This window comes from Engystomops pustulosus, chromosome 4, assembly GCF_040894005.1.
Source record: "Engystomops pustulosus chromosome 4, aEngPut4.maternal, whole genome shotgun sequence".
In the NCBI taxonomy this organism is placed as follows: domain Eukaryota; kingdom Metazoa; phylum Chordata; class Amphibia; order Anura; family Leptodactylidae; genus Engystomops; species Engystomops pustulosus.
In genome coordinates this window covers 209,050,008-209,064,970 of record NC_092414.1, presented here as the reverse complement: position 1 = coordinate 209,064,970, position 14,963 = coordinate 209,050,008, and the positions used below count along the sequence as shown (strand labels likewise).

General features: G+C 41.6%; 1 protein-coding gene across 1 annotated transcript in view; it reads right to left on the bottom strand.

The window, feature by feature from the left end:
- Positions 1-14,963, bottom strand: part of LOC140128236 (complement C3-like) — a 76,779-nt gene that overhangs the window by 5,325 nt on the left and 56,491 nt on the right. Inside the window, exons 31-39 of the mRNA XM_072149792.1 lie at positions 13,672-13,731; positions 12,297-12,387; positions 11,509-11,554; positions 10,528-10,615; positions 10,308-10,397; positions 7,625-7,730; positions 4,771-4,860; positions 3,989-4,066; positions 2,436-2,519 (exon numbers count right to left, since the gene is read on the bottom strand). Coding sequence (XP_072005893.1) covers positions 2,436-2,519; positions 3,989-4,066; positions 4,771-4,860; positions 7,625-7,730; positions 10,308-10,397; positions 10,528-10,615; positions 11,509-11,554; positions 12,297-12,387; positions 13,672-13,731 — 733 coding nt within the window. The remainder of the gene's footprint in view (positions 1-2,435; positions 2,520-3,988; positions 4,067-4,770; positions 4,861-7,624; positions 7,731-10,307; positions 10,398-10,527; positions 10,616-11,508; positions 11,555-12,296; positions 12,388-13,671; positions 13,732-14,963) is intronic.

Sequence of the window (14,963 nt, the reverse complement as noted above, 5' to 3'; positions counted from 1 at the left end):
TGCCCCCTCTCCCCACTCCTCTACGCACTAATTATCGAACACCTACTAATATCCATCAGAAACCACCCAGAGATACATGGTATACAGATAAAGAACACCTCCTACAAATGTTCAGCATTTGCTGATGATGTGCTAATTTATCTCACGGACCCGGATAAATCTCTCCCACACTTAATGGAAGTACTGCAAACCTTTGGCTATTTCAGCAACCACAAAGTTAATATGACCAAAAGCACAGCAATAGGGTTTGGATTACATAGCAATATCACGAAATCTCTCCAAAAGAAATACCCGTTCACATGGGAAAGGGACTCCATCCCCTACCTGGGTGTCCAAATCGCCTCTGGTGCAGACGCCATATACGCTCATAATCATAAAAACTTCCTGATCTCTCTCCAAAACAATCTCACAAAATGGGGAAATAAAAAGATCTCCTGGATAGGGAGAATAAACTGCATAAAGATGACAGTCCTTCCAAAACTTCTCTATCTGTATCAAACAGTCCCCATCGCCCTTCCCAAAGTGTTCTTCAACAAACTGACAACTCTGATTAACCGATTCATCTGGTCCGCATCTTCCCCCAGACTAGCCAAATCCATCCTGGTACGTAGGAAACTACAAGGAGGTCTTGGTCTCCCGGATATTAAGGGCTACTTCTACGCAGTAAACCTTTCCCGAGTCCTAGATTGGTTCCACCAAGATTCAAAACTTTGGGTTAAAATTGAAAACCAACTTTCTCCCTGCCCTCTGGCAGGAATACCCTGGTCCTCACACTCACTCCTCACACCGCACCATTTAAATAATCTACCCCTCACAGCAGCTCAAACCATGAAGACAATAAATAGACCCCCAGATACGAACAAACTGACAGAACCCTATGGCCCTCTCACCCCAATCACAGACAACCCAGACTTCCCACCAGGTCTTGCACAAGACTTCTTACTACCAATGAGATCACAAGACAAACCCCTCAGGTTTAAATCAGTCTTAAATCCCTCGACACTAGCCCCACTAGAGGATCTCAACGTATGCGCCTCATCTCTACCCAAAACCAAATGGGAATACATGCAGCTCAGAAACTTCTATAACAGACACAAAACAAAACTTAACCTGCACAGGGATTTAACACCCTTTGAAGAGCTCTGCCTATCACCCTCCCCAATATCGCACCCGATATCAGCAATATACAACCTGCTACTGGACAACTGGTCAAATTCTCACATCCCATACACAAAATCATGGGAGAAGGAACTTAACACCACATTCAGCAGTGATGACTGGTCCAGAGCTTTCCACCGCACGCACAAATTATCACTAGCGGTTAAATCCCAAGAGACAAATTTCAAAATTATTTCTAGATGGTATTGGGTCCCGACCAAACTCCACAAAATTTATCCTTCCTGCTCTGACAAATGCTGGAGGTGCAATCAGGCGGAAGGTACAATGACCCATATCTGGTGGCAATGCCCCCTGATCCAAACCTTCTGGAGCCAAGTATGTAAAATATCCTCAGATATCCTGGATTATAAAATCCCAAACGATCCATCCGTACTACTGCTCTCTATTTTTCCCGCACAGTTAGACAACAAAAAAGCCAAGCTCTTGGGTTTCCTGCTGACAGCAGCTCGCACACTCATACCTCGTCTCTGGAAATCCTCCAGAGTACCAACCATCACTGAATGGTTCCAGGAAATCCTCTTACTCCAGAAAATGGAAGAACTCACAGCAGAAAACCACAAAACACATGATAAACATCTGCAAACCTGGTCCCAATGGATAACGTTTCAGAATTCTACATCATTCACAACACTCCCCGACTAATCAACAATACCACAACATACGCTAAACCATCTCCCTCAACGTAACCTGGAATCCCCCCTACCCTTTCCCAACCCCACCCACCCGCTCCCTCCCACCAATAACGTACCCTCCTTCTAACTTACTTACCCCACTTTAGCCCCCGTTAAACAATAATCTAGTTAATTACTGTTCGTAGACACTACAGTGTTATAAGATTATGCATGTACAAACTGATGTAACTCTCTAACAAACTATATGATGTATTACATAACTTGTACCCTATGCATACATGTAACTACCAAATAAGTGTACTACAATTGTTACTAGTGTTTGCTTATCAATAAACAAGATTGATAAAAAAAAAAAAAAAAAATATTGAGATTCAATTCAGCTTTAAAGAAATTGTCTCTCATCTATCTATAGATCACCACCTCACTAACAACCCCCTGACCCCAGCAGTTATTACCAGTAAGTAATCTTCCTAAATCCGTCTACTAATACTACATGCTTTTAGGATATTGTCTCTAAAACTCCTCTCGTGCTGCACCTATGTACTAAAACTGTTCGGGACTGTTCATATGTTAATGTTATTCCTCTTGTTACACCATGAGTAGACAGACATCCCAGCACATTACCTTTCTTGTAGACATCTGTTACAAGCATTTCATATTTGTCAAAGTCCTTTTCATAATATGATTGAAGAAGGGTCACCTTGTATACTATGCAGATAATCCAAGAGAAAGGGAGATTAGTCATAACATTTTACCAACAAAAAACATTTTGTATAAAAAAGACAATCATTGTTAAAAGAACAGAATTTGGCGACTGCCATGGCCTCCTACCAACCAAACTACTCAACCATATGGATGGTGGTGTAAGAACTGGCCACTACCATATGGATGAAGGCAACTCCCAGACCTGTGGGACAATTTTTATCCAAAGACCTTCACACCTTCATCCATGCTATTATCTAAATCAGAAGATAGAAAACCCTAAAATCAGGTAACTTAGATGGGTCTTGTGAGATCATATTTTTTTCAGGTATGGGTTCACAAAGTTTGTCTGAACATATCTCCCGTCACTCAATCCTGAGAGTTCGGTTTGGGTACACCCACCGCGAACAACTGCAATTGATGCCGTAGGGATTAAACAGTTAATACCTGCTGGGGGTTGAGTTGGACCTAAACCCAGACTTCTTGCTGAAGTTGTGGGTTCGTGCTCACTCATCTTTATCCAGCATCCAAAGCAGTGGTTCTCATCACGGCGGGCCTTTATTGGTATGGTGTAGTGTAGACCTCCTTAGCCTAGTACAAGCCACCTACAGGCTGCTAAAATTATGTATGCCAAAGAGCACTGAACCAGAGGTAAGTACTGAGGTAAAAAAAGTCCGACCTGGGACAATAATAAAAAAAAAAATTGATCCTCCTACAAGACTTTTCAACTATTGCATCATCCAGCTCTGATGAGGGAATTAAGAACAAAAAAAATGGACACAGAGAGTGAGCCCTAATTCTGAATCCACCAGACTCACCCTACCTACTTACTCAATCCACACTAGGTGGTGGCCGGTAACTGGGTGGCAATCCTTCTCTGTGCCAAAGTGTGATACACAGAGACAAAAACAAAACAGTACAAACAGATAGGAATAGTCACCAGAGCTGTTAGACATTAGGGATATCTGCCAAAAATTATGAAAACCCATCACCAAATCACTTAAATGGCACATGGCAGTCACCACCATACGGCATTAGAGAAAACTAAAACTATTGTGGCAGATGTGTCCTAGTAAGAAGTTCTTCAGGACTTCTTGTGTTACAACTCTATATTCCACGGATTTCGGATATATAGTTATAAAAGTTATGCTAATTAAGCCTGTGGTGCTCAGGCTATATGACCTGAGTGCCTCAGGGAGCTTGGATTTGATTTATGCAGACCCCCTGTAGTGCTATGGGGGTATGCGTAAATTAGAATACTAGGCTCCCTGAGGCACTCGGGTCGTATAGCCTGAGCACCCCAGGGTCATTTGCATAACTTTTATAACTCTATATTTACACGGGATATACAGTTATAACAAAAGAAATCCCAAGGAACATTGTTACTAGGACATATCTACCGTCACTCAACTGATGGTTGATGTCCTTCCTATCCAGGGTGCACCACATGTACATATATGATAGATGTGCCTCACCATGATCCATTCCACTACTACAGGCGTCCGCCAGTCGAGACTCTGCATCTTTCTTCTCCTGATCCATCAAACATTTTCCTGAAAATTGATGCAAACTTGTGAAAAATACTTTAACTATCACTGGGAAATTTAAAGGGTCATTAAAAGGAATCTTAAAGTAGACTCTTTAGAACAACAAGTGGGACGTGGACCCACTGTGGCACCTAACCAGTTTAAATTTGGGATAATCCCAATAGCATTTTCCAACCGGTATGTGGACCTGCCTGCGATGAGGGCACAAGGCTTCCACCTATTAGAGTGGTATGTAAATATGTCTGTGGGCTTGCAGTAACCAGACAGAATCCATGTGGGTCCAATGTCCGGACAGGCAGACATAGAACAATGACAAGTCGAGCCGATGTTTTACCAGAACAGAATATATAATCATGGGGCAGTATGGATTCCATGCAACAAAGACACGGTCAAACCCAGGAATTCTGAAAATGTATGAACGTTATGAACACTCTTACTAAGAACACAAGGAGCCATTGGGGGAAGGTGCCTTTTTATCACATGGTAGGGACCAAGATTGGACAAAATAGTATATTTCTATCCCAAAAAGTGCATTTGTCCAATCATTTGGCCCTGGACATCCTTAGAAAAGATATCAGATTAAGACCAGTCAATCCCAAAAATACAGAACCCAGAGCAGATCATTTCCTATTACCGACCCCAGATCAGACCTCTTCCCTTCTAATTCGAGTCCCATAGAAATCTTGGGAGAGTTGGCAAACACTCTTTACCTTCAGCACAACGACACACGTTTTCATGACAGATGCGACCAAAATATGTATTATCCTCTATGTAGTGGTAGAATTTCTGACAGCGACTTTCTGTGGAAGAAAAGAGAGTGTAGTATCGTATTCTCCAGATTTAAGAGGTCACCCAGCTTACCGTAATGCATTTTTACAAGAATATCTCTCATTCCGCTATGTTAATAGGAGATTTGCTCTAATCAGATAGTCCGTAGACAGGAGTATCCTGATATAGATCATTTGCTCGGGACTTACACAATGGGGGTCATTTACCAAGGGCCCGATTCACGTTTTCCCGAAGTGTTACCCGAATATTTCCGATTTGCGCCGATTTCCCCTGAATTGCCCCGGGATTTTGGCGCATGCGATCAGATTGTGGTGCATCAGCACTGGCATGCACGCGATGGAAATCGGGGGGCGTGGCTGAACGAAAACCCGACGGATTCGGAGAAACCGCCGCATTTAAAAAAAAGAAAAGTGTCTCGGAGCTTGCACTTACCTTCAAAAGGAATAGGCCAGTGTACTTGACTGCGTTCCAATGCTCTTCAGCGCCGCAGCGGCACCTGGTGGGCGTCGGACAAATGCCTTAATGAATCCCGGCGGGACCCGAATCCACCACAGAGGGGTCGTGAATGGACCGGATAAGTTAATCTGCCCCAATATGGTTAGTAGACATAGAGGGGCAGATTTACTTACCCGGGGCAATTCAGGGGAAATCGTCGCAAATCGGAAATATTCGGGTAACACGTCGGGAAAACGCGAATCGGGCCCTTAGTAAATGACCCCCAGAGTATTCATAGCAATCAGACCTGTCTGTCTAGAAGACCTTGCTTCCGTTTACTTCCATTTAGATGGAATATGCCCAGGCCAATGCCATCCCAGTCACATTATAATGTAACTTTTATAATGGTGTAATCAATAGTGATCAGGTTATCCCAAGTTCTGGAAGTATGGAGCTCCTGGATTGATGTCTGAAGATACATACCACCAGGGGCGCTGTTATCATACCCTATGCCAGTGATGGTGAACCTTTTAGACACAGAGTGCCCAAACTACAACCAAAACCCACATATTTTTTCGCAAAGTGCCAATGCGACAATTCAAGCAGTAACTTATTACTCCCTTCTGTCACAGGTTTAAATTGTATAGGCACCCGAGGACACCAATACAGTAGAGAGAAGCAGAAGAAGTTTGGATTACCATTGTAGCTTCCTTCTAGGGTCCTGAGCTGCCTGTGACTGCAAGAGGCCTTGAGTCCTGTCTGGCAAACTCTACCCTGGGGTGATGACAAGGGTGCCCATATAGAGGGCTCTGAGTGCCACCACTGCCCTATGCTATTAATAGCCCACCATGATTTGGGAACATATTGGGGAAAATGTATGCGATCCCCGATCCGGATGTTCTGACAAAGATGAAGTCCAGCGCCATGCACCAACATTGTGCGGCTGAGATCCTGCATGTGTGGCTTCCCCGCTCAGGTCTGTCAGAGTTCACCTTCTTCTTCCCGATGTATGTGAGTGCATGTCTTGTGACACAATTTGCAAAGTTTAATCCCGTGCGTTGTCCAAATCCTTTGGATAGTCTGACGGCCCGCCCCCCCGGATATGTGTTGCGTGAAAGCCGGTGCCAAAATCCGATCGCGTGTGCCAAAAACCTCTGTTAAATGTGGTGCAACTCGGAAATCATCAGGAAACCTTAGTAAATGAGCCCCATTGGGTTTCACCATAGTTTCTAGACAGGAGACAATACCTGATTTATTTCTGCTTTAGAGGATAGTTTAACCCCTTAAAAACCAATAAAAATGCATTTGTTACAAATGTCTCAAGTCACTTCTTTCCATTTTCTAAGTTTTCCTTAATCATGGTTTTGTCTGTAGTTTTTGCGCCAAAAATGGTGCAAATTTTAGACAATTTTAAGTCATGAATATCATTTATGACATTTAGCACATCTGGAATAGAAGATAAATGTGTCTTACTGGTATAATTTATGCATATTACATTAAGAAAATAAAGTATTGAGTCGTTTTTGCAATTTGGTGTTGCAGTGGTTTATCCTCCTGGGGACGGTGGAATTTCAGGTTGGACTGGAGAATGTAGGGAATGTACTACTCACTGGTGGACAATGATCCTGATGGTTTTAGAGTTCTCAAATGAGGTCATCTTAGTGTTTCTGGGTCATCTCCACTTGGAGCATTGTCCTGGCAGTATCTTCCCCTTAATCATAACATCCCTATAGCAGTTTCGTTGTCTTCACACACAAACTGTTCTCTCTTAGACAACATCTTGGGGATCGGTCCTTACACAGTCTCAATTTTCTATAATGTAATTCTTCTCTTCACTTTCAGGCATCAGCGTCCAGATTCTAGTACGGCTAACGTCACTTCTCAAGAGGCAGACTCACTTCACTCAACATGTTTATGATGTATAGGCCTCCTTCTGGGATAGACTATGAATACAGCTCAGGATGGAGCTCAAGAAACCCCCTGTGGTTGTAATTCAAGTTGGTGAACCTTAAGAGTAACTGCTATCTCACCCCTACTATCTAACTGGTGCATCGAAAGCTGGAGTTCTTCTCAGGACAACCTCCGACAATGGCTGTCTGGAGCATCTATGGTCTGCCATCAACAGATGAGAAAGCATTTGATCACATAAGTCAACATATGTCACAATAACCCCATGTTGATATATGAACACGTCATGATGACTCCCTTTTGCCCCAGTGCATAAAACCTTGAGGAAACAGGACAAAACTGTTGTGCATCACTGACATTGAATCAATCCACAATGATGAGAACTGGAAGTGTCCACTTAGGTTTGGTGGGTTTTTATATTGATGAAGTTACCTGGTGCATAATAGTCGTAGATTGTGACAGAACCTGGTTGGACAAGTCCCACCTCTAAATGTTTGTTGAGCCTGAACTTCAGACATTCCTCTTCTTCGTGAGAAACCTGTGGAAATCAAAAAGATACTCCTGAGATTAGTTGTCCTGTAGGTCCTTCTAGTCATTGTCCACAGGTAAAATGGATTCCTCCAATATAAGGAGCCTCAATTATAGTGAAAAAATATGTAGGGTGGATTTGTCGGAAGTCCTGCCCCGCTTATATAGTGTGTTTAAGATCAGAAAATAGGCAAAAGCCGACAAAATTGGTGATTTCAAAAAAATACAAGAAATATTGATATTAGATAATAAAATAATAAATATATAGATAACAAAAATGCAAATACTTAAGTTTAAAAAAAAAACATATAATATGGTGCAGAATTTGGTTTGTTAAAAACTGTTCCATACAATTACTGATTGAGCTCAACGATTGTTCAACTTAAGCCATTAAAAGTCTGTCGAATCAATCATTCATCAATTTGACTTCAATTCGTTAAACTTCTGTTGTGTCTCAACATTCACCCGAAGCAAATCGGAAAAAAAAACCTAGAGTTGTACCAAAACTGAAAAAAGTAAAAAACATTAAAAAAATATAGGATGGGTTTGTGGAGTTTGCACCAATTTGCACCAAAAATGATGAATTAAAATTCTACATAAAATTCTAAACTTATACATTAAATAGAAAATAAAAAATGCAAATACATGTATAGAAAATCTGCAATGTCATGTAAATATAGATTACAATCACTGATAGAGCTCATGAACTGTTCAATTTAGAGTGGGGTTATCAGACTATTTTAGATACTTTCTAATTTCAAATTTATATATTTAGGGGTTTTCTAAATTTGATTTATAGGGACTCAGTTCTTGAAGGACAAAGCCCTAAACTCTACCCCCTAACAGCCCTACTTACTCGCCTCTCATACCCTAGCCAGTACGGCAAAACTTGAAGACGGTCAGTCTACATACCAATATGCAAACATGTAACAAGGTAAACAGCAAAAACAGGGAAGAACAGAGCCGGATCACAACAGATATAGCAAAGATGTACCCAATAGCAGATATGGAAGAGTATAGAGCTGAGATCAAAAGACCAGGAATGCAGAAAACTAAGTGTCTCTCTCTCACGGCATGGAGCTAGCTAAGAGAAACTTTAACCAGCAATAATCTGAAGGTGAACAAAATACTTATGGGAAACCTGGTCTGGTGATGGTGATTGTAGCAGAGCTGTCAGTCACAACTGTTAACTGTTGTTGGACCAGGGCAGACAGCAGAAAAAGGAGGCAATGAACCCCAAACAGTAAGCAACCTAAGACCTTCACACAAACAAAGTACAGATGAACGATAAAATCAGCATCTTTTCAATCTCACTCAATAGACCAGAAATGATGGTGATACAGAAGTTTTTTTAAACTATTATAAAACTGGCCTAAGGGAAGGGCATGTGTCACGGGAGCCCCCGCGATCCATGTCATGGATTGAGGGCAAACCCGTGTCCCTCTCCATGGCACGGCTTCCCCCGGCCCAAACTCACCTCTGCACGCTCCTGCTACAGTCCGGCCTAGCCCGCGTGTGCATACCCTCTCTCTAGGGTGTGCTCACGCCGGCACTCGGAAATTTAAAGGGCCAGCGCATCGGGGATTGGAGCTGGCCACTTCCGGGTTTGCTATTTAATCCGGTGACTCCCATAACTCTCTTTGAGCTTCTTGACATCGTGATAGCCCTCCTGTGTTGTTCCTGTTACTGCATTCCTGTACCCGTGCTCCTGTTTGTTCCTGTGTTCCCATTCCCTCCTACGTGATCTCCTGTTGCTGAAACCAGACTTGGACTTAGACTCTGCATCTCTGTTGCCTGCCCTGACTGCCCATTTGAGCCTGACTACAAGACTGTCTCCTGCAAAGGTACCTTGACCTTGGCTGTCACCATGGGCTAGTCTAAGATTCTGGTCCCAGGTGTCGGCTAGTACCATCTCCCGCGGTGGTCCAGGGGGTCCACTGAACCCGAATCCTGACAGCAGGGAAGTTCAGTGAATCTTGGCAATTGTATTATTAAGTTCCGGGGCCTTAAAGTAAAAATAAACGAACAGCTGCGGCTCCTGGTGAATATTCACCATGTCCACTAGAGTATTGGTGTATAACAAAAACAAGACCACAAATGAGGACTTTATACTGCTGGCAACACTTGTGGTTAACAATTGATCAGTTCAAAATTTTTCCTTTACTTTGTTTCCAAAAATTTTCCAGGTGCATGTCTAACTAAATAATAATCCACAAACAGTTGGTGTCGAACTTTAAAGACAAAACCAAAAATACTCGCCTGTCCACTTCTCGTCTTTACCACTGCTGTGTGCAGATCTGAAGATATCAGGTGAGATGATATCATGGATCCAAACCAGGGGGCCTCAGGACCACACAAAGCAGTGACAAATATAGAATGGTAAAATAAAATCCTGAACTTACCTCCCACCACCCAGGACATTGGAACCGATTCCAAGAACCGGAACGGTTCTACTGAATCCAAGATGGTTGGGAGATATCAGTGCTACAGTACATGTCTACATAACCTTTCACAACACAATAAAAAAATACTTTTAGTAATTTTAATGGACTTAACACAAGTATTACATATATATTTGACTTCTCACCTTTTTGAGGTAGATGATCAATGTTCCTTTATCAAAGGCCCCCTTGTTGATCTCAAATTCAGAGATGTATTTGTCCACTCCATCCTTCAGCTGGAGAAGATAACAACGTTCTTGATAAGACAACATGCATGTACCAGTCTTACTGATAACTGTAGGATATGTTGACCTCTTTTGGTGTTGTAAAAGTATAACATTTCTGTTATTGACTATTTCGACTCACCCTTTTAAGGTCTTTTTCATCGGGGGAAAATCCAGTCATCATGGAAACATCAATGATGGACATGGTGGCATCTACAGATTTAAGATGTCTGAGAACACCCCAAAAATTGGTTAGTCCATGAGGGTACATTAGTTTGAAACCATCAATTAGGTTGTTTATATTTAGCATTCAATACAAGATAGAGATTCATTACTTCAATGTCTTTGTATCCATGTAGGTGTTTTTGAATTATCTTTAGTGAACATTTACAAGGCAATCCTATTTTTACCGAATACCTTGTGAGTCTTCTGCCTTATCCTTGGAATTTTTGGATCATGAAAGTGTTTTTAGGCCTAGTATCCTGGTGATCTCCTCAAAGAAAGACATGTATGACTCCAAAACAATCCCAAGGTAAGAAGATATGTCTTGGAAGCTTGAAGTGATATGACAATGAGACAGCAGATGAATGGAAATTTGGGCTATAGTTATAACCCAAATAACGAAAAACCCGACGGATTCGGAAAAACCGCCGCATTTAAAAATGTGTCGCGAAAATTGCACTTTCCTTCACTCGGCCCGGCTCGGTGTATTCCAGTGCGTTCCGATGCTCTTCAGCGCAGCAGCGCCACCTGGTGGACGGCGGAGGAACTACCTTAATAAATACCGGCCGGACCCGAAGCCACCGCAGAGAACGCGCCGCTGGATCGTGAATGGACCGGGTAAGTAAATCTGCCCCATTGTGAGAGACAAAGATTTGGCTGTGAAGAATAGAAAGTAAGTGAATGCTCAATGTCAGGTTTTCCACTTTGTTGTGGGGCTTGGATAGGTTTTTGGGTCTGTTGGGTTGGGTCTTTATTTACTTTGGTGGATGTTATGAAATTAAGTTATTACATTTAGGTGTCCATTTAAGATTATCTGGATGGTATGTCACTCAAGTCGGATTTCTTGACTGTGTCAAAAAAAAAAATGTATAAACAAAACTTAAAGTATGCCAAAACCAACCTGAAGCAGATCTTGATTGAAATTGTCTCCAGAGTATCACTGGTCACTGGGAGAGGATGAAAGCATATGTGAGGTTATAATAATGCTATGTCTATATCACACTGCTTGTAGCGTCTCTCTGAAAGTCATTGTCAGGCAGCTTAACTGGTGCTGGTAATATTTCCAGGACCATTGTTGGTCCTACTCACACCTTGAATGTTGTACCGCTCAGTACATCCCGCTGTGTTATTTAAGGCGCCTTCTTCAAGGCATGAAATAGTCAAAGTTTTTGGTGTGACAACAGTTGGTGGAGCAGAGTGCAGATCATGGCACAACGGAAAAACCGTGGTTCAATGAGATCACAAAATTTTGTAAATTTGTTGTAGCTGAAGTCTATGATACTTCCTGGATGGCATTGATATATTTTCTGACTCACAGACAATCATCTTAATAGTATGGCCACATGTTGCGCTAGTGGGGGATATCCTTCAAACTGTGGCTAAAAGTGATGGCCTTAAAGTGGTTGTCCGGATTATTAATTTAGGTTCAGGATACAGGGGCTCATATCATACAAATAAGTAATAGATCATGCAGTGAATGTGATGTCACCCTTACAGCCTCTGTTTGCAACCAAAGACGACAGTAATAGAAAGTGTCACGCTGGACCGGAGAGGTGGAGAGGGAAGGACTGTTCTTTATATAATATAAACCTCATCCATCTGATCCAAAATTGAAAATCTCAGACAATCTCTTAACTGTCTCAAGCCTATCGATTTTAGGACAGGAGAATACGAGAAGTTCACGCTTACCAATAGGTTCTTTGGTCACAGTGACCGAGAGATCATAGTTCTTGCATTCTTCTCCCTTTTCTGTTGCTAGCTCATAATAAACGGCCATCACCTAGAAGAGGGATGATCAACATACATGAGGATTTGTGGTTAAAAAGCTTAAAAACAACAGGGTTTTTCCAGCAACCTAGCCAAATTACCTTCAATGGAGCTGATCTGCAAAATCAGATACAAGGTTTCTGGTGGACTGACCATGTATATAAATAACATATCCAAGGAGAAGTGGCCCCAATGGAATCCTGAACCTTGAAATATGACCTGCATTCCCTTGCCTGACCCCTGACCCCTGAGCTATGAACTTGGTGATGATTTTCATAACAGAGGTGAGCTTGCCTGGATAGGTAAAATATTGTAAAAATATCTATTGACAATGTTAAATGGGACATTTCCTTAGATGTCAATAAACTTCACAAAGTGCCTAGTTTTCCAAGCAAAACTTGTACCAATTTTACAAGAAAAGGATATTGTAACAATATTGGTGTCAGAGTAATAATTATGGCAGTCAATCACGGCACAGAACTGGCACAATTCAACCATAGGGCCATGCCACAATATTGCCAGAGACTATCCACAAAAAAAGGCATAACTTGAAGCTTCTGGGCCACCAAACCTTCTATGTGCCACTAATAATACTGCTTATGCGCTCCTCTGGCCTCAGGAAGTGGTAGTACTGCTACCTCTGCACTACCTATAGCCTATTTTTGCACTGGAAGGGCCCAGTAATGGTAGTGGAGGTATTGGATGTTTCCTGGCGCTCAGAAGTAAGGAATTCTTCAAACTAGTTTCTTACAAAGAAATTTTATTGCATCGTGTTTTAGCTCGGAATCCGAGACGAAACACGTTGCAATAAAATTTCTTCGTAAGAAACTAGTTCGAAGAATTCCTTACATCATGCCATGAAATATCTCCACTACCATTTCTGGGCCCTTCCACAGCAGTACGAGAGCGTTGTCTGACTTCCCTGGAGCAGCTCCATGCTAGGAGGTGGATGCCTGCAGCCATTCGGAGAGATTACCCAAAACGCTTTATAAGCTTTATACACTAGGAAAGCGCTTTTTGTCTTGTTTCTCCTACATCTACCATACACTTGGAGTTTCCACAATCCCCATAGATGGTCTCCAAGCTTTGTCTACATATAGCCTATTTTTGCCATGTCACAGCTATTAACAAACCCACGTGGTCATCCAAAAAATAGAGCAAGTCAGATTTTTTGACCAGTGAAAAACAGAATATACATGACAGCCCATCAGTTACGTGCAAGACTAAATCCTCAAACCAAAGAGTCAATTTACTGGAAGGTTGAAGAAGCCATTGAAATATGTATGCATCGTCTTACCTTTAGTGTGGCTTGTCCGATACCTTTTGCCGTGACCACAAAGTCTTTGTTTATGTTGGTCTGTAAAGAAACCATGCAGTCATATTGAAAGCTGCACATAACTCCAAAGCTACAAGCATTTATATATATTTTCTCCATTTGTAACGGGAACCTGGTCACCAAAAGTTGATGTGATCTTAAAAATGTAATTTTACCCAGTTATCATCCCCAGATCGAATCTGCAGCAGTGACAGCCTCTCATTTGTGCTTCTAGGAGTCAATGAAGAAAATGAAAAAAAAAACAATGTTTTTCTTTAAAACTATATGATTATGATTCTTATAGGTGGTTATTCATGACATCAAAGCCTTTGGATAGCCACAGCTCGATTCACGCTGACTTCATGGCTCTGTTGGCAACTCTGATGGACCAATGAGAATGAAAATTTCTGAGGCTACCAAGAGTATTCAGTAACCAGCAATTCTACATCAGTCCCCCTCCTTCTCTCACCTGTGCACAGGACAGATCACCTTCACTATCCAAGTTCTTTTATGGCTTTAAACCATGTGACTATTGAAGGGCTTTGCAATCACTGAAACATCTGCTGTCTCTTCTACATCTACATTTTCCATCTATTTGCAGCAGGAGATGTCTCCAATAACTCTGGTCCACCATCTATTACTACTTCAGCTTGAAGTACCTTTCCAAATGTCGTTAAAATTAGTCTTGGTCTTCTCTCTATGTTAAACAAACTTTTTTCTTGTTTTCATCTTTTCAGAATTTCTTAAGCTGAGTTTTCTTACAGAAACCTGGTTTTAATAGTTTCACATTGTCTGGTTGCCAGTAGCCTTAATCATTAGATATGAGAATAGCCAAATGGTGGAAGAGTTGTGCTTCTTTCTCCATCTTTCATCATCTTACATCATCTTTCTTAGATGTACATCTAGTTTTCAGTTTTTAGGTCCGCATTCTCATATGTAGCGTATTGTAGTGGTTTGCCCTCTAGGTTGACCCCACCAGTTGCTGTTTTACTTTGCTTATGGACTTCCCTATTTCCTATCAATGTAAAATATTATTTCTCCTTATGGATGTCTTCGATATTCAAAATGCAAGTACAGGCAGTCCCCAACTAAAAAAACAACAACTTATAGATGACCCCTAGTTACAAATTGACCTTTCTGCTCACTATGAGCTCTGGTGCAGTTCTCTGGATGCAGGAAATTTTCTAAGCTTTAGTCAAATGTTGCAGTGATCAATTAAGCTTTCGTGAACTACTCTTGAACATTTCTATAGGAATTTGCTTGATTTCATTTTT